Source organism: Ischnura elegans, chromosome 4, assembly GCF_921293095.1.
Source record: "Ischnura elegans chromosome 4, ioIscEleg1.1, whole genome shotgun sequence".
Classification (NCBI taxonomy): domain Eukaryota; kingdom Metazoa; phylum Arthropoda; class Insecta; order Odonata; family Coenagrionidae; genus Ischnura; species Ischnura elegans.
In genome coordinates this window covers 50539818-50559068 of record NC_060249.1, presented here as the reverse complement: position 1 = coordinate 50559068, position 19251 = coordinate 50539818, and the positions used below count along the sequence as shown (strand labels likewise).

The 19251-nt window shown below is 39.4% G+C and overlaps 1 protein-coding gene across 1 annotated transcript in view; it reads right to left on the bottom strand.

The window, feature by feature from the left end:
- Window positions 1-19251, bottom strand: part of LOC124157427 (NFX1-type zinc finger-containing protein 1-like) — an 80190-nt gene that overhangs the window by 35866 nt on the left and 25073 nt on the right. The window contains exons 2-6 of the mRNA XM_046532125.1: window positions 9544-12289; window positions 5219-5302; window positions 4871-5142; window positions 1605-1748; window positions 64-1330 (exon numbers count right to left, since the gene is read on the bottom strand). Of these exons, the coding sequence (XP_046388081.1) occupies window positions 64-1330; window positions 1605-1748; window positions 4871-5142; window positions 5219-5302; window positions 9544-12289 (4513 nt within the window). The remainder of the gene's footprint in view (window positions 1-63; window positions 1331-1604; window positions 1749-4870; window positions 5143-5218; window positions 5303-9543; window positions 12290-19251) is intronic.

The window sequence follows — 19251 nt, the reverse complement described above, 5'->3', positions numbered from 1 at the left end:
AAATCATTCTTACAAATAACTTCTAAGAACTATAATGTGCCCTTGGTATTCATTTTTCCTTACCTTTATCACTTTCTTGGCAGTAAAGCTGTACTTCATGTCCACAGCGTGCTTGGGCTTTTCTCGTGGACAAGTATACACAGCTCTTTACATCACATGGGATCCCACAACTACTAGAACAGTTATGGCCACAGCTCAGAACTTTCATGCATTTCTCTCTGCAGAGACTTCTCACAGGAACATCACAGCATTTAACCGTGATTTTGTGCTGACAGTCAGGTATTTCTTTCTCCACCTTCACAAGACAGCCACCACAAGGTTCCATACACTTTCTTCGGCATGCATGCCCACAATCCAGTTGCTTCTTGCATGGTTTGAGACATTCCACAGTTGATGGATCAGTCGAGCAATCCATGTCAAAGCGATGCTCACAATTAGGAAGTTTCTTCTTGACCTTCACTTTGCATGAGTCACACTTCTCAAAGCACTTCTTCTCACACATGTGCTCCCCCTGGCAGTTGACATTCTTCCGAGTACACGGCCTCAGGCATTTGTACTCCAAGTGTTGAGGATCACGCTTCAGATGGCATGTAAATGCACACGCGTGCCCACATGGTAGTCTAGTATCGCAAGGAAATGAGCACGGTGCTTCATTAATGTCCATTGAGCACAACTTCTCATTAGTGTGCTCACAGTCAGGTAGTTGGACAGAAACTCTCACAAGGCATTTATACTCCCTGGAATCCACGTGACAGGGCAGTTTTGTCACATGGCCACAAGGAAGTGTGCTTTCAACCGGGACCATACACTCTCCACACTTTTTCCAGCACTGCTTCTCACATCGGTGATCACGAAAGCACATGACTTGGTTACAGATTTCATAGCACTTGTATTTCCCATGGCTTTGTGGGTGGCAAACTTTTTTACAAGTATGACCACAATTCAATTTTTCATTACATTTCAATCTGCAGCCACCCGAAGGAATATCATCAAAATCTTCAGCTTTGCTGACCTCAGTCAATTGATCTGGATGCTTGAGACACTGCAATGTCAAATGGGTCCCAACAGCCTCTTTCTCTAACAGTACTTTCCTGATCTTTGACCACAGCCTGCTTTTATCTGCCAGCATATCCAAGTTTCCAATTATGTACAAACCTTTCTTCGCCCTGGATAGAGCAACACATGTTCTGTTTTCACTTGCTAAAAATCCTATTTTCCCTTCTTCATTATTTCTGACTAAGGACAATAGTATGATATCATTTTCTTCCCCTTGGAAGTTATCAACCACTGTTATTCTGACATCCTGAATGGCAACATATTTATCCCTCTCCTGCAAAGAGTGGCATCATTAAATTCAACATACTCGATAGAATAAAAATAGATATTACATACTTTTACATCCACCAATCACATTGATGGATGTCAATTGAGAGTACCGAAATAATAATAAATAGACTGAATGCTCATGCATAATGCTCAGAGCAGGGAAATACTCCCAGTGACGTATTACAGTAACAGAAAATACTTTACATAGTTATTTTCTCAGCAAGAATGCCAAAGCATAGCTCTGCAGTGCATGCTTGTAATGGAAAACTAAATATTACCTCAATTAGAAGAAACATTTGTCCAAGATAACCAGCAAGGATTGTTATCTGGCTAGCATCATAGCCTTGCAAAATGATGTGCTTGCAGAGAGCCACCAGGAACTTAGCTTCATGGACATTCCTTTTGCTAGAATCATCCATTGCCTAATGTAGAGAGAGGATAATATAACTTTAATGAGAGTACTATACATGAAGACTGCACTTTTAAGTGATACGAGCATGCACAAATACAAACGAGGCCACAGCCACCAACTGTTGCATATGACCAGTTTGAACATTACATACACCGATTCACACAAGGCAAAATGTGATTCATTGGTCAGACCAGTTTTACAAGAAAAATTTTTTATTTTCGTCGACTTTAGTTCACCAGTTAGGCTGCCAGATATGTGCAAACAGATGCAGTGTCATCCCTGATATTTCATTTCAGTTTCGATTCTGATGTCACAGGCTCCAATAAAAATATCATTTAATTCCAGGCAACAACATAACCACGTAAAAAATTATTACTCTGGGAAAGTATCGGTTAGCAAAAGCATGACTCATATCATCACTATGTAATTAAAATATAATAGCTTAATTTCTGAATCAAACTAATGTATATCTTTAACACTAGAATGACCAGGGTAAGCCGGATATCTATAAGACCGCCAGCGGTCAACTGACTGTTCGCCCTTTTCCTGCACTCTTTCATTCTTAAATTCAAATAAAAATGTGTCTCAATTGCATAGTTAAAAAATAATACGTCGTGTGTTTTGAAACATAAATAGCAAATTAAAACATGTTACTTGCAGCAGTTTTCTTGGTTAAAAACATATATCAGAGAAAAAAGAATAACGAAGACAAAACTAAAATGACACACTACAAATTCGTTCAAATTTTATAATTACGTTCACGGCATTCACACATGTATTTGGGACGCACACATCACTGTTAAAATGAAATAATTTTCCCAGAACATCGAAAACTTTAATTTTTGCACATGTAAATTTTTTTTAATGTGCGATTTTTCTGTGTCAGAAACCGTGGTGCAAAGAAGATGCAAAATGCTGGTATTGGCGCTTCTGAAGTCGCCTAGTGGAATCCAGGTGAAACTGTCGTCACCGAATGACAAACAAAGTGGTGAAAAACCCAAATGATCAACGAATTACGAACGTCACGGTAAACTACAAGACATTATAAGAGACAGCACTTAGATAAAGTGACAGAATTTGTGGAATGAGATGCATATTTGAATCTCAAGGAGATAGAAAAGAACGCTTTCGGAATGTGTCATTATATATTTCATTTTATCGATCCTCTGATACTAACATAGGAAGTGCAGATCGACCCAGAAATATATTCAAACACGATCGATGAGTGCATTGTAGAAAACATCTGTGGAACGAGCAGAACAGAGGAATATTGAAGGAAACCATCAGAAGAAGCGACGATCGCGGGAAAGCGAGACTGCTTGAAAGGGAACGAGTTAACAGGGAGGTTTGTTTGGTCTTATTCTTTTTTAAATTATACGCACATTACTAATATTTCAATCCCATTAAAGGTGTAATTACAATTGCCGAAAGTCATTGTTAGACACCTTTTTTGCTAATAGATGACTCATGCAGCGGTTGACCTCCAGAAATGTGGAACTTCCAAGCAGGTAGGCAGAAAAAGGTCAGTGGGGGAGAAAGAGGGAAGGGTGAAACAAGATTCTATTATTCTCCTGTAACTTGATATTTTCTTTTGAAGCTTTTGATTTCTATGGTCTTCATAATGCGAGCTGGGGCATTTTGTTTGATTTCAGAGGAGGAAAGCGTCGGAGGAGGTGTCGAGGGCTGATGGATGGAGGGGGTAGAGGATTTTGGGAATTGTGCTACCTAGTTACAATCCCACGGCACTGAGGTTCTCCTGGGGGAAGGAATCGGGGATTTTTGGATTTTTTCACACGATCATTTTCTGTTCCCCACATCGAACTCTTTTTCACTGCAGTTTAGCAAGATAAAAATACTATGAAAAGTGACAAAATTATTAATGTATTAGGGAACATGCTCTAGTCCACAAATTTGATGTAATTCATCAACTTGCCTAAAACAGTGCTGCATGCACTAAACGACTAGAGTCATCTACATTTTTCCGAGTCAACTACCAACGACATGCGTGCATCAGTGTATGACACGAAATTGAAAGCGTTCGAGGTATTCGAGACGGTACCTTTAGCATAACTATTCGAGATCTCGAACATTGAATACTTTCTAGAATTCCAGGTATTCGAGTAATTGCTGATACCATTCGCACATCTCTAAATAAAACAAAAAATTGAAAAATCATAAATTTACATAATACTTCTTTAACTAATGAAGTTTTTTCAATACGGTGGTTTCCTATCATTTTTTTATTGCCTAAATCGAAAGATTATTACTCCTGGAGTACGTATTTCACGCTTTTAAATTTTTAAATGATGATATCTATTTTTCGCGATTAAATAAAAAGTGAAAATTTTCAAGCGCGCAAAAACGCGACGCGTAAGTATGAATGCCGGGAAATCTCTCCACGAGACGTATTTCTGGTTCCCGCTGCCGCCCTGCGAGGTGACCTTGAGGCGAGGCTTAGCGCTGATACGAAGCAGGCTGCTAGCAGGTAGCCTAGTACCCTGCTGGCTGGTAGCGCTTGGCTTAAATAAGGATTATTAATAACTTATCAAACGAGGAAAACTTTCCGACCTTAGCCAGTTTTAATAAGTGATTGTTAAGACATGTTTCCCTGAGCTCTGCGCCTCATGCATGCATTGGTAACCTCAGACGATGTATAACTACTATCTTCTCCTATAGAAACTAGGTCCCTGTGACGTCACGTGGAGTGGCATCGCATAGGCGCCAATCTGGCCCTTTTCAAATGAGGATAAAAATGGACCATTGCCATTCGTCTAACCCGGTATTTCTAAAACAAAATAATTTGTATATTATGAATACACTAATGGTGGGTAACGAATCGCAATCAATGCCTTTCGTTTTCTTTGATGAAGGAAACCACCCTATAATGAAAAGTGTTAATATTAGTTTAAAACCCATTACCTGATACCCTGTTTTTTTTTTTTTTTTTTCCCCTTGGTTTTAACCCCCCATCTTCCCCCGAACGAAATACCTGGCTAAGCCACTGGCATGTAGCTTCTGGACTGGTCGCTTGGAGTTTCTAAGAGCCCCATATGATCCAATTTTAATAATTGCAGTGGTCCTTCAATTATTTCATCATTTGCTTCGAAAATAGTGAGGATAAGATTTTCTTACCTTTTCCTCCTGATGCGTATGAGTGATGAAAAATAAGTTCTTTTTGAGTCCAGCAATGTTGTCATACGCCAATACGGAGGGGTGATTTTCCAGAACTGGATACACGGCTGGAAATACCAAATCAGCGATGTCTGGTCTCATTCGATGCTGAATTCTCAGGGTGTCAAACCTGATTCCATTCATTAGAAGGCGCTCAAACAAAGATATTTCCAAATGATAATCCTTAGCAAGCCTATAGACAGCAGGTGATGGACGCAACTGCTTGTGATCACCTGAGGGAAACAGATTTTTCATTATCACCATTAAATCATCAGGCTTAAATAAATCTCAAGACTTAGGAGGTCTCACCAATTAATATAAGGTGTTCACACTGAGCAGACAGGCACACAACAACATGAGATTCCATGGCTTCTGCTGCTTCCTCCACAATCACTGCAAGTAAAACAACAAGATATACTCTTAAACTTAAGATACAAAGTAAGTTTCTGTAATAAGTACAAACTAATCAGCTAGTTCAATTTCTTTATTGTTGACTGTGATAGTTTAAAAATTTGAGGGACCCATATTTTTTCATTTTTCAATCCATGGTTTACTTGATGAGCTATTGACAGGAAAAAACTGATGGTCTTAATCATTTTGTAGGTGAATTGAAGATGTCACAGAATAAAAGATTATAGCAAGAAAATAAGGGAAGTGTTGTAATGCCTTCAGACGAGGAATTAATAACCCAAACTGCAAAATATTATGAAAAAAATATTTTAACATAAATTTAAAAAAACACTTTGAAATCGCCAAATTATTTTGAAAACATAATAGCTCTCGGCTTCAAAATTTTTTTTTCATTATTTGAAAATGATTTTAACATAAATCTCAAATACGTCAAAATCTTGAAGCACCTACATATTATCATTTAAAAATTGTTTTAAAATATGCTGCAACTATTTCAGCCTACTTATAAAATGAAAAATCATTATGCTAACATGTTTCATACACATTTCAACTTACGTACTGTAATGGTTCAAGCCCCATTACAGTGCATTTTTACTCGGCGCATTTCTTCCCTACCATTTTACCCGCTCTTTCCACAGAACTTTCCCAAACCCCCCCCCCAGACCACGGCCCGTGGAGGAAAGCGTGGAGGAAAGCGTGGATGAGTGAGTGGGGATGAATGTGTTTACGCCGATTTTTGTATGGTTGTGTGTGAGTGTGTGTGTGTGGGAGGAGGGGAACTCGGGTTTTTCCCGAGTGAATGGCGTGTTCCTCCTCCCTCTTTCATTGTGCGTTACCCCCACCCCCAAGTTGAGGGATAATAAAAGGTGGTGTGCGTAAGAGAAGCGAGGGAATTCTGAAGTGACTGTCGGGCGGAGCCCATGCCCGAATTTTGAGTGCGAGACACGGCAGAGGAGACGAGGGGCCCAAACAGATCATTTCAGACTGATTGATCTGAAAGAAGAATCCCCCCCTGTCCGAAGGAGCAAGGACCAGCTGAAGAGGATGCATTACCTCCGTTCCGGATGCAGCTTCCTCCAACAAGGGAGAAAGGAGTGCAGTAAATGGAACGAGAGTTTGTTGGATCCATCCTGGTCCAGACTCGGACAACGATAAAGTGAGATTGTAACTATTCCCCCCCCCAAAGCCCCCTCTTGTCTCCTGCCAAGTGTTAAGTCAAACAGTCACGGAACACACCCGTTACTCAGTGAAAGTGAAATTAATCACCAAGTAAAATTAACGTTCGCACCAAAATTTACATTCGTTGGGATGGACTTTCATTTACCTCCCCGGTAAAGAAATCATTGAAAGTGTATCATTATTTACGTGTTCACAACCGAACTATATTTTGTTGTTATCATTTGCTATTCTGATTTTCATCGCGAAACCAAGTTATATTGTTGTTTTTTTTATTTATCATTGATGTTTCATAAATTGCTCTCACCAATTCATACTTCATTAGTGTATAAGAGGGTTTTTTTTTTGTTTTTGTCATATGCAACCTTATTTGTTTGAATTATATTTTGTTTCGCTGAAAGTGTTGAGTAAGTGTTTTGTTTTAAATTCCTTCACGGGTCACCTCAAAGAAAAAGATCCCTCGCCCTTCCTTTCGCCCCGTCCGTTTTTCTTTCTGTAAATGCGTGTTGGACGAGTGCATCAGCGCCCGAATGTCACCCATCAGGTTGAATCGGGAACCCCCCACCCGCAATTATTTCCAAAGAAGGGGAATATTTTTAATTTATGTGAATTACACGAAGAGAGTGGCATAGTTTTGTCCCGTAGGTGCCATGCGGGAGGGATCCACGCAGATTTGTATATTTTTTTAAATTTTTGTGCGACGTCTCCCCCCGGTTCTATTTTGGTATCCAGGCGAGCCGGGGGTGGGATGCCACAGTACCGAAACAGTAAACACTAGGAAATGGGTGTCACCCTTGTAAATCAACACAAATACCTTAAAAGAAGTTGTAAAAACATGTGAATCAACAGCAATGAGTGCCACCGAAGGGTACTCTGCACAATACATAGCCACCCATGCTAATCTGATGGGATTTTAATTCCAGCATCTCAACCTCACCATGGACTTTTTTTGTTGCAATATACATAAGATAGTTGTTGTCTCGTGGTTAGGCGTTTTAAATTAAATTTTTTTAAATTTTACCTGGTGAAAATGTAATTTTTTTCATTGATCCTTAAATTGGGACAAAATACAGTTCGTGAAAGGTTCCCTAATAGTTTAGGAACACTTATGCAACTGGTTCTGAACACCAAGTTAAATGCTTCCTGTACAGCTAAGTGAACGCTTCATGAAAAACTGAACACCTCCTGAACAGATAGGAAACTCCTAATGAACAGGTTATTTGAACGGTTCGTAACACTTCAATGGGCCAAAATACAGTCCGAGAATGGTTCCCCAATAGCTCATGAACACTTCAGCAACAAGTTCAGAACACTTGGTGTCCACTTCTGGAACGGTTTGTGGTCAACGTATTTTCACCAGGACATCTACGAAGCCAAGCCTTTACTTTTATGGAATATTTCCCTGAACCTGACGATAGACGGCTCTCTGCAATGCTGTGTGCTGTGCCGTGAACAGCGGCCAGGAGAAAATCGTTTTGTCTGACAGCGGACTAATGCGTGCACACAGCAGTGCCCGCACAGTGGATGTATCTAAGGCACAGGCTTAGCCATAGCAACTCAGTTCATCCATGGTTTTACTGCACCAGCATGTTGACCAGTGTAGTGATGAGCTTATAACAACTGTGACAGTTAGCTACTAGGAATGTGAATAAATTGTCAATTCAAGTAATAATTCAAGCTACATTTTAGAATTTATCTTGAGCTGACTCACAAGTTACAACAGACTAACAGATGATGTCGTCTGAAGTTGGGGAAGGTCACTATTGATCCTGGTACTATGCTTATTATATATGCAGTATGTAAACTATGCTCCAAGCTGTACTGTACAAACAGCACAATTTTCAAAGAAACGAGCATAGCATTAACCCCTCAAACAAGTAGAGACGGACTGGAAATGCCAACTGCATATATCACGTAGCTTACCCAACTCCACTTTGAGCGGAACGATGTCACAAAATAGCAAGATCTGACATGTTCGTCCTTGAGTGCCTCATTTGTGGTCTCGTTGGTTGAAAGACGGAGAGATCGCACTCCTTCCCCTCCACCTCTCCTTTATGCGCTTCTGGAACCCACCCCTTCCTCTCGAGATCGCTTAGTGGTTTTCTCGTTCTGTTCCCGCACCTCGTCCCACATAAAGTCAATGTTGTTCTAAACAATGTCAAATATGTCACAGACTGTGCAGTTGTAATTTAATTCAATTATTTATTGATAAAAATCTATTTCATTGTGTGGAAACATTTTTATTGAGATAGGGAGAGCTCAACCTATGCCATATGCATGCACTGTGACGTGTAACTATCACAAGGAAGTGCAAAATCCACCTCACCACAACTGAAGCATTTGCGGGGGACACACAAGTTAGCATGAAATGAGAAAGTGACAAAATTCAGGGGAATTGTGTGTGAGGAAAATCTGAATACCCTCAAATAACTTGAAAGCTTATAAAAATGATTTTTAATCAATTAAAATATTAAAATGTGTATGAAAATCATAATCACATTTCTTTGATCACCTGTACCCCAAAGAAACTTGAATAATTATGTACTTTGTTTTATGGCAGGCAATTAAAAAATCATTTTGATCTGAAAATATCCAAAGATTCGACACCTGAAACCAAATATCCGATCCAAATCCGGATCCAAAATAATCCTGAATCCGCCCATCCCTACATATTATACATCCCTATATATTTCTGCCCAAAGCTCCCATGTGCTAGCTGGGAAGGGCAGTAGAAATTGTATGTGATTGTAAACAGTTAAATATAACTGTAATCAAAATGTAAACAATGAATACATCCTGAACAAAAATTTTACAAAAAAATTTCATTGGGATTGATAGGATGCATACCACTAAGCTCTTTAAGTGGACTATATGTTTTGGACAAAAGACAAATTATTCTTTTTCACAACCATTAACTGATTTAAATAAACCAGAAGTATATAGGTAGTCATAAAAGCTACATATTAATTTAATATAGCAAACAGATGGGATGTGATGCCAATAAATTATGGGTCAATTTACACCATATGCAGGATAAACTGTCTCACCTATCTTAGGACCAACTCTCTGCAACAGATTCTGATGTCTTGCAGCTGCAGTGGTAGTCATTCCAATAACATCACTCTTTGATATGACATACTCATTTTTTTTTTCCATTAATTCGAATTTCTGTTCATTCAGTCTATTAAAGTATCCACGAGATCTCACTAAATCGCTCTCATAATTCTGAACTAATTTCAATACCCAGTATCTATACAACATCCACCTATGGTCAGAGTGCAGGAAATTCAAATTCTGCAATTTGGTCAGTCTTTGAATTAAATCCATGTTTGGTTCAAAAGGCTCTGACAGCTTCCTTTTCATGTACCCTAATCTAGACACCCACGTAATAATTTCATTTCTAATGTCTTCCAGTTCATAGCCTTCAGCTCTGGATTCTTCAAATTTTAACTCATTTATAATATTCTTAATATCATACAGAGAGCATGAGTAAAACCCATTATGATTGATAGGCTTTATATCATTCAAGTCTATGCCAGACCTCATTGAATTTTGAAAATACAATCCAGCAAATAGCCACTCCTGAAATTGTAGGTCACCACGGCTACTAAAAGCAAAATTTGTAACCATGTAACTATCTGCAACATGATGTAAATGCGCAAGAGATATGATTCCTTCAATTTTCATACACATTTTTAGGCGTTTATTACATCCATTAATAGTCTTAGTGCATTCATTCATTTCTTTAATTACATCCCCAAGGCCAAATTCACGTAATCCTTTATTTTTCCTAACAACTCTCAAGTTATAATCATCCAGTTTCTCATTTTTGGATTGACTACCAATTCTAACTATATTTTTGGTGAATGATAAAATTCCTTCAAGAAACTGATCAAGAGCATGGTTTGTGTAACATACAACCAAAATTGGACCTCTCAGCCACTCACGAGAATTTTCTAGCAATACTTCAGCAATTTTGAGGCCAAGATAGGTCTTTCCTGTGCCTGGGGGACCCTGAATTACAGCACATTTCTTTGTCAAGGCTGACTGTAGCGCCTTATACTGTGACTCATTCAATTCCATCTTCTCCTTTGATGGCCATGAATCTTTATTTAAAACGTGAAATTCTATTCTTTTAGACCTGTAAATTGTGCCAGGGAGTCGCTCCAGGTAAGTCGGATAGTGTGCATCAGGAGACACATCAATCAAGTATTCCTTCAAGGGAAAGTTCTCTTCAGTAAAGTTCTGCAATGCTTTCAAAACATGTTGATATGCTTCAAAATACACTTCACTCTCTGCCATGATGAATTCTTTTTTGAATAATTCTCCTTCATTCACCTCTCCCACTAGCTCACACCGTAAAATTCCTTTCTCAAGGAGTTCTACCCGTCTGTCCACCACCAGCCCCAAAATTATCGAACCAAACAGGTCACTGCTGAAACATAGTAAGGCCCCAAATAGGAACCTTTTAGACCTAGACCAGTTGTGTCTACTTGACTTGGCTCGAGGATTGAAAAGTACTTCAGTGACCAAAGAGCCACCTTCAACAAATTGCTTCAAAAACCTCACACCCTGGTAGAATCTTACGTTCTCAATGCGCTTATACTTGCTAGATTCTGAAGACTGATGATCTATAAAGTTCATTATTCCTTCTCTCAATGGAATGAGGAAATCCTCCCTCATGAGATTGAATTGCACATCCAAGTAGTGCTCAACACTCTTGTATGGCCCATCAATCACCGCTGGACACAAATTAACTTTCATCTTCGATGAAAGATCTTGTGGCAGAGGGATGACACTCAACTCTCGAAAATCAATACCGGGCTGCCACTCCCTTTTCACCTTCTCCCTGCGTCTTTTTTGAGAGACTGACTCATGTAATTGATTAAGAGACTCCACATGATCCATGAGGCTTCTGTAATCCTCCTCTAGCTTGGGTGGCACGGGCAATTTCCTCATGAGCTTTAAATTTTGCAAGGCCATCACTGCCCTAGTGCAATGATCACTCAGAATTTCACTCGCTTTTGTTGGCATCATTTGAACAAAAGTGTTGTACAAAACGTAGAGGTTTTCAAAATAATTTGTTAACTCCTCAGCACTGAATGCCATGTTCTGGGCTATAATGTTGAATGAAAACGTTGAAAACTGTTCCAAAACACTGGAATGAATCGAATGAGCAAGAAGAGATGCCTGTAACTCCTTGTCATTTGATGTTGTGATTTTGGCAAGAATTTCTACCACCAGCATAATCATATTTGGTCCAAGTTCCCGCTTCAAAAGGGTAGTGAAATTCTTCGACCTGGCTTGCAAATGTGTCAATAATTTTGATGAATTCATGTTTAACTTTTCCTTCATGTCTGCTACCTGGAATCCTGGGATACCCTCATCATCAGGATGTAATTCCATCCCAGTTTTTCTTTCCGCTGGGGAATTATTATAGCATCCAGCTTGTTCACCTCGATTCTGTGTCCTTGGAGTGCCTGACCGGGCAATCCGGTATGAGTGAGAATCATTTCTTCTTACGATGGCAGAAACAGCTGCAGGCCTGAAATTGCCCCTACGTCTTTGATTAATTTCACTTGAAGAACTTGGCAAACGAAAACTTTGTTTTAACCCCTGTCGAAATTTTCTCATCTTGGCATTCTGCCCATCGCTCAATGTTGCACCACTTCTTTTTCTGCAGGCACCACAGTCTACTCTTTTCTCCGTTATCTTGGCTGCCCAATTCTTTTCTTGGCCAAACTCAATCTTTTTAAACAGCAGACCACTGTTGCTTGATGCCATTTTTTTAACCTGTGAAGAGAAAGTTCCACAATGGAATTAATTTTTAGCTACCAAATTGTGAACATATTTACATTGAGTATCACAAAATTAAACTAATATAAATATATAAGTATTGCTGTGTATCAAGAGTTTTCCATGTGCACACCTCATACAACTTCGGTTGTTGCTCAATATTTCCTGGCTGTTGCCTACTTGGTCACTTTATCAGAGGGAATCAAAGGAAATAAGAGGAAAGTGATCAGCAAGAGCCAAGGAAAAACTGATGTAGTAAGGGGTAGTAACCTGCAAAACAGTTATAATAATAATAATAATAATATAATAATATTTTTATTGGTTCCCAGAGACGTGTCTAAGCCACGTATGGAACAAGTCAAGTTAAAAATTAAAATCCTGGACTCAAGTAATTTTTACCATGAGCTCTAAGGATAGAATGGGTAACAGCAATACCTTCTGTATTAGGAGAAGCATTATTATGCATGGGATAAGATAGGAAATGAACAGCATCGCTATAGACACGTTGGTTAAAGTCAGCTTAAATGTTTCCAGATGAATCATTAATGTGGATTTAAAAAAGACTGCTTTCTCAGTTTGCTTCTAGGTGAATTTATAATTTTCCAAATTTCTCTAGATTTATTATCAGCAGAAATAGTCCTTCTGTTATTATAACGTTCTGCTGACTGTAACATTGGACATGATTGCTAAATATTCAGCCTTAGCCTTACAACTTCACAGGATATCACAAGATATTTAAGATTATGAGACGCAAGCCATATTTCAATAGTAAGCCAAGGTTTACACTCTCTCAACTTGGTCCTTTTTCTAATACTGTATGAGAAAAGAAACTTTGAAGTACGACAGAAAGAAACCATTAAAAATATTGAAACTTTAATTAAAAGAGGTCATATTAAACACATTGTACTATTCCTTCCATGATGATAACTATTTTACATTAGTTGATTATAGGGAGGTGCGAGCAAAAAATTTTCTACGTTCTTCCCTAAGTCTTATCAATCAATGTTTCAATCGATCAATCAGAATAAAGTAAAGGAGATATAGTTGTGCCATCCTCACAAAAAGTGAAATCACCTTTAATGTGTTAAAGTGATTTTTGGAAGGGTATTCCAATTTGTATTATTCTTTATTTTTTTTGTGTATGTGGCAACGCTGTCAAATAGGTTGCCGTTGTTATGGAAGGTGTCGCCATCTTATCGAGAATTTTCCTTAAAATAAATCCGCTTTAAAATAAATGTTCGGCAGTTAATCTGTGTGGTCGTCATTTTTCTCCAATGAGTTGAGTGAGTTGAGCAACATCTCAAATCTGTTAACAGGTCATGAGCCCAGCCATGACAAGTTCCAGTGCAAAACGGTGTTTTTAAAGGAAAGATTTGTGATGTTGGAAACGGTAACGAGGTAGAAGACGGTTGTTAGTGCCGGTGGCAGATGCTGCATTTTGAATGATATTGGTTCCCACGAACAAGGACTTTGTGTGCCGTATACAAAGTTAGAACTCAAATACATAATCACTTAGCTTGGCCGTTGCAAGTGAAAGCAGATTTTTCACTCAGGATGTATGGGAGGCTGCTGAAAGTTAAACCAGTGCGAAAGATGCTGTAGTATCTGATACGGTTAAGTTCAGCGTCATGCAAGATGTAACACAATTGCATTGTCCATATATTACAGAACTGTTGAGGATGAATTTCTCAGGGATATCACGGAATGCGCATTTGTGGAATAGGCATGGCATATTTTACATCAGCTGAGCAACTGTGAAGACTTTTGAAGAGTTTAGAAAGGAATAGTTTTATAGTTTTGAAAGAACTTACACACTGTGTCAAGAAAGAAGATGTGTATGTCCATTACAGAATATTTTTCCCAGGTACACACTCTTCAGAAGAGGGCAGCCATGGGACTGTTCGAGATGACAGACTATCAGGTAGCTAGTATAATTCTCGGTAATCCTACCAAAGTTACAAGAAGTCTTGGGAGATAGAGAGTTTAAACCTCACAGCAACCCTTTTGAAGTAAATGTTGCTGACTGTGGAAAAGAAATTCCGACTCCTAGTGGGACAGTGAACACCATGTAGCCCAGACTACCAACGAGAAAGGAAAGGCTCATCATGAAGGTAGGAAAAAAAGGAGTAATCTAACTGAAGATAAATTGGAAAATTCAGTTAAATCATCTACCAACCAACACCATTTTTGGTGTTTTGCCAGTGGAGAAGAAACCCAAATTTCAAGTAATTACCAAAAGAAGAAGGAAGCTGAGAAAGCATAAAACGCAGCAGGAAAAGAAAAATGCTACAGTATCAATTGTGACTAGCAGAGATGGGTAAAAAAAACCGAACTGCCAAAACGAACTGTTCACTGAAATGAACTGATTTGAAAATGAACATTCTCTAAAGGCCTGGTTATACTGTACATTAGAATGTACAAGATTCCGTACATTTTTCTGAATGGTTTCCTGAACAGATTCTTGTACATTCACATGGACAAGACCCACAAATAGGAGGTTACAGGGTACATTTTTTCGGACATTTTTAAATGGGCAAGAAATTATTTCAACTTCAAATATAAACCAATGGTGAACATGCACACTTTTTTAATAGCACTAGAATAAGAAGATTCCTATCTCAAATGTGCTCACCGAAATTTTCACGGATGAATAATGTTTTTAGCTGAGTTATAAGTCTTTAAAAAATAATCTTCATCAACTGCTTGAATACACGTGACGGAGCGTGCGCATGTTACATCACGGCACGGTATCCACTGATGACAGACTGAGGAAGTAGATAGAAAAACTGTCAATGCAGGGGCTCATACGCAAATTTGGCGAATATAATATCTGGCTCTGTTTTAACATCAAACTTCGGATTGTGAATATAGTAATTCTTGCTTAGCTACCTTGGTGGAGAAACTGAAGAACAAGGACGAGTATATGAGCTGGAAATTTAGCATGCAGCTCATTTTAACCAGAGAGAAGCTCTGGACCCACGCCACGACACTGCTGGCTGTGGATGCTGATGCCTCATCGAAGGAGAAGGACACTGATGTGTGGTCCTTAATATGCCTTCACATTGACAAATCCCTGTACCCACATATGCAGAACACGGTAACTGCCCACACAGCATATCATTGCCAAAGGGCATCTGCTGCACGTCCGGCGCATCCTCTCACTGTCCGAGGATTTTCAGGACAGCCAGAGGATTGCCGGCTGCCGTCCTTGCCACCCGTCTGCACACTGTCCTATCTCGGATGTCCAGTGGACGTCCAACTAGTGTCCCGTTGGTATTAAGGTTTTGAACAGTACACTGGCAAATTCATATGCAGCGATGAAATTGTATCATATACACCCAAATTTCCTAAAAACTCATGAATTAACATATGACACGTAGTAGTAGTCAGTTCGTATCTGGATACGCTGGATACTAAGATTCGTATCCGGTGTGGGACTATTTTCTTTCTCGGATGGTTCTATAGCCACTTAGAAAGTAGGCCCACGGAAGGATCGCCATTAGAGATTACGTTGTTAATGTTACGTCCATGAATATACATATGTTCATGGTTACGTCTCACCAAATTCCAGGGATTTTTGTGGCTAAGTTGGTGAAAATTAGAGTTTTTGTGAATAGTGAAGTTTTCGTTATTCTTCAATTTCATTCGGTGGGCTTCAGAAACTTTTTAGTGAGGCATTTTTGTTAAAAATGCCTCTCACGTGTGTGGTGCCGGGATGCGAAGGAAACTCCAGCAGGACTGGACATAAAGTTCGAGGTTTTAGCTTCCCTATAGATCGTGAGTTGAAGAAGAATGTATTTAGGCGATAAGATGACACAAATTCACCCCTACGAAAAACATTAAGGTCTGTACCCTTTCCCCCTGAAATTATTTGGATGTAATTTCTAGTTAGAAGTGGCTTCGGGATGTTGATGAACGACTCAGGACTGAAAGTGGTGATTTAAAATATTGTAGCACCAATTCATTTGAAAATTCTTGCATTTTAGTTGTCTTTTTCGTATTCTGTCGTTCAGTTAACGTGTGGTTGAAGGAGTTACTAGAAATAAGCAGCCAAGTTTATAGAATCGAATATTCTTTCATAGCTTGCCCTTTGATGTGTTATGCCGGGTCGGCTTTCATCATTTCAAATTATCTTATGCTGTAGTTTTAAATATAAAATTGTTAAGGTATAAAATTTTCTCCTATATTTACTAGCTGTGGCATTTTTTTAGTGTCCCCTCCCCCCAAATTTCTGGTACCCCCCCCCCCCCCCCCCCCAGAAATTCCTCCGAATTCCTCCGAACTTCCTCCAAACTTATCCGCAGAACTTCTCCCACTAAGGTTTTTCGCGCAAAGGATTTTTGCACAAAGGCCCTTCGGCTCAAAGACCTGGAGACTCGAAGTCTCGGAAACTCTTGTCTCCAAAACTCTGCCTCCGGAACTCTGCCTCCGGAACTCTGCCTCCGGAAACAGCCTCCAAAACAGACCCGAACCAGCCATACCTGCAGAGCAAGACTTACAAAGAGGAATACCTACTCCTTGGCTATCAAAGGGAAATGGGTGCCGAGGCTCCAGTTTGCAGCTTGGAGTGAGAAGTACTACCTTAGTCCTATCACAACTCTCTCTCCCTCCAACACCTCACCCCACTATGTCTCTCCCCTCCATGATCTCCAATCAAAATCCCACTGATGTCTCCAACCCAGAAGATTGAGGGGACGAGCCGGCCTGCATGCTGTTCCCTTCTACCCCGGGTGGGATGATTGATGCTTGGCGGGGTGGCCGGTCAACAGGGGCACCTACACGGCGATTTGCAGCTGATTTGAACATCGCCCCATTACCCCTCCACTCCTTGGCAAAATCCCTCCCCTCCACTCTGACATGTCGTGGAGTATGCAGGTCTCTTTTGCTCGGGCACCCGTGGTGGACGGATAGCTTGACTGACTAGGTGATTTTAGAAAAATTATACAGCTGGTACTTAGTTTTGGTAATGTTTCCTATGGGATCATTAGTTATCATCATTGTTTTCTGCAATAATTCTGATTTTGAATACTTCTACTTCAAATACATATTGATTGAAAGTAACTCGTAAATATTTTGACAATTGTTTCTTGAGTGCTGATTTCTTGTTTGTGGAGTCTTTCCCTGAAGCAGCTTGTGACCGATGATTGGAGTTCCCTATGTCTGGGCTTACGTGGACAATCTCCAAGATTCAACGACGTAACGCCACATTTTTGGTAGCAGAGCATGCGGTTCGATTTCCTGTCCTCTCGTCGATGTCTCCGAGTGCTGGAAAATGGTGACAATTCTCCACTTTGTCTCCACTTTTTGCAGTTTCTGGTTGTTTTTCCTCTTAAAAGTGAGTTCTTTTATGTTCTATTCGGTGCTTTTTGGTTCGTGTGGGATTACGTGACAGGTGGTTGCGATACTTCCTCGTGGTCATATGCCATTTGACATTTCTCCGGTTCCTATCACCTTTTCCTTGTACCAAGTTTCCAATGACATTTTCTTGTATTTTTCGTAATGTTCTTTATACATAGGTTGTTATTCTCGCAATATTTCTGGTCTAGTTCTATTGGAGTCTTCTAGTAATGAGAGATAGTTTTATTTCTCGTTCTCTCTCTTTCTTTTTCTCGTTCTCTTCCCTTCACTTTTCAAAATGTCTGGAGGTACTGACAACCCATACGATAAAACTTATTTAACCATGGGCGTGGATCGTAAGGCTAGGACTAAGGCTAATTTGTCCTAAGGAAGTGAAGTTACTAATAATGAACGGGAATCTACTTCAGAAGTGGTTCCACCTCGTCCAACACACGAGGAAAGAAGTGAGACACACGGCTCTCACGAAGTGTCTGCTTCTCAGACATTGCCAGTTTCTGAAGCGTTAATAATTGTCAGACAATTATTCAGTGATTTTCCGTCATTGGACTTTTCAACCCGACCATCTCAGATTTTCTTGAAATTTGCTAGGAAGTTTAAGCACATGAAATTGTACTCATACACAAAATTTTAGCCCTCAGCTATACACGAAATTCATATAGCAGGGTTGCAAACATGACAAAAAATATAAAAAATTTCCTTCGCATTCTCTAAAAAAATTAATCATTACTTAGCTGATAATTGAGTAAAATCTGCCTGTTGGTCAAGTTTTAAAGCTAAAGGAATGTAGTTTTGATAAAAAATGTTAGATTTCAAAATACAGATTTTTTTATTCCCAGCAGTTTTTCCCTGATAAAAATGAACTACACCATGGTGGTAAAGGAAGGGTAGTAGCCTTCATGGAGGGTAGTTACCCTTGCACAACCCATGCCCGACCCACCATTAAGGGTAAGGAAGGGTAGAAAATCCTTCGTCTACACTTCCTTGGAACTCCTTCCTTTGTTATCCGTCTACCCTTCCTCTACCCACCATTAAGGGTAAGGGAAGGGTAGGAATATCCTTCGTCTACCCTTCCTTGGGACTTAGCATTTATTGCTGAGGAAAGCATATCCTGAAAGTGTCTCCTCAGCTACTTTCACCTGCTAAAGAGTATTAGGTTCTGTACAAGAACGTAAGCAGTCTTTGAAAGCAAAGATAGACGGGCTGCACAACTAATCTTTAAAATCCGCCTAAGGAAAGCAATAATACACATATTCACAGACGTAGCCTAGGGTGGGGTCCGGACCCCCCGCCCCCCAAAAAATAAAAAACACAATCATTTTCCTCCATAAAAGAAAACAAAATATTGAAAAATAATGAATTTAAAAAATATTTCTTTAGCTATTGAAGTTTTTACGATTATGAAAAGTTTAAATTAGTTTAAAACCCATTACTTAGTATCCTGTTTTACAAAAATTTTCCCCCCTGGTTTTGGACCCCCTCCCGAAAAAAATTCCTGGCTATGCCACAGTACACAATAGTTTCTATAATTGTGTGAAAAAAGCTCAGTTAGAAGTTCTTTCATTCACATCTTTAGGATGTAACCTATTTGTGTGGCTGACAAT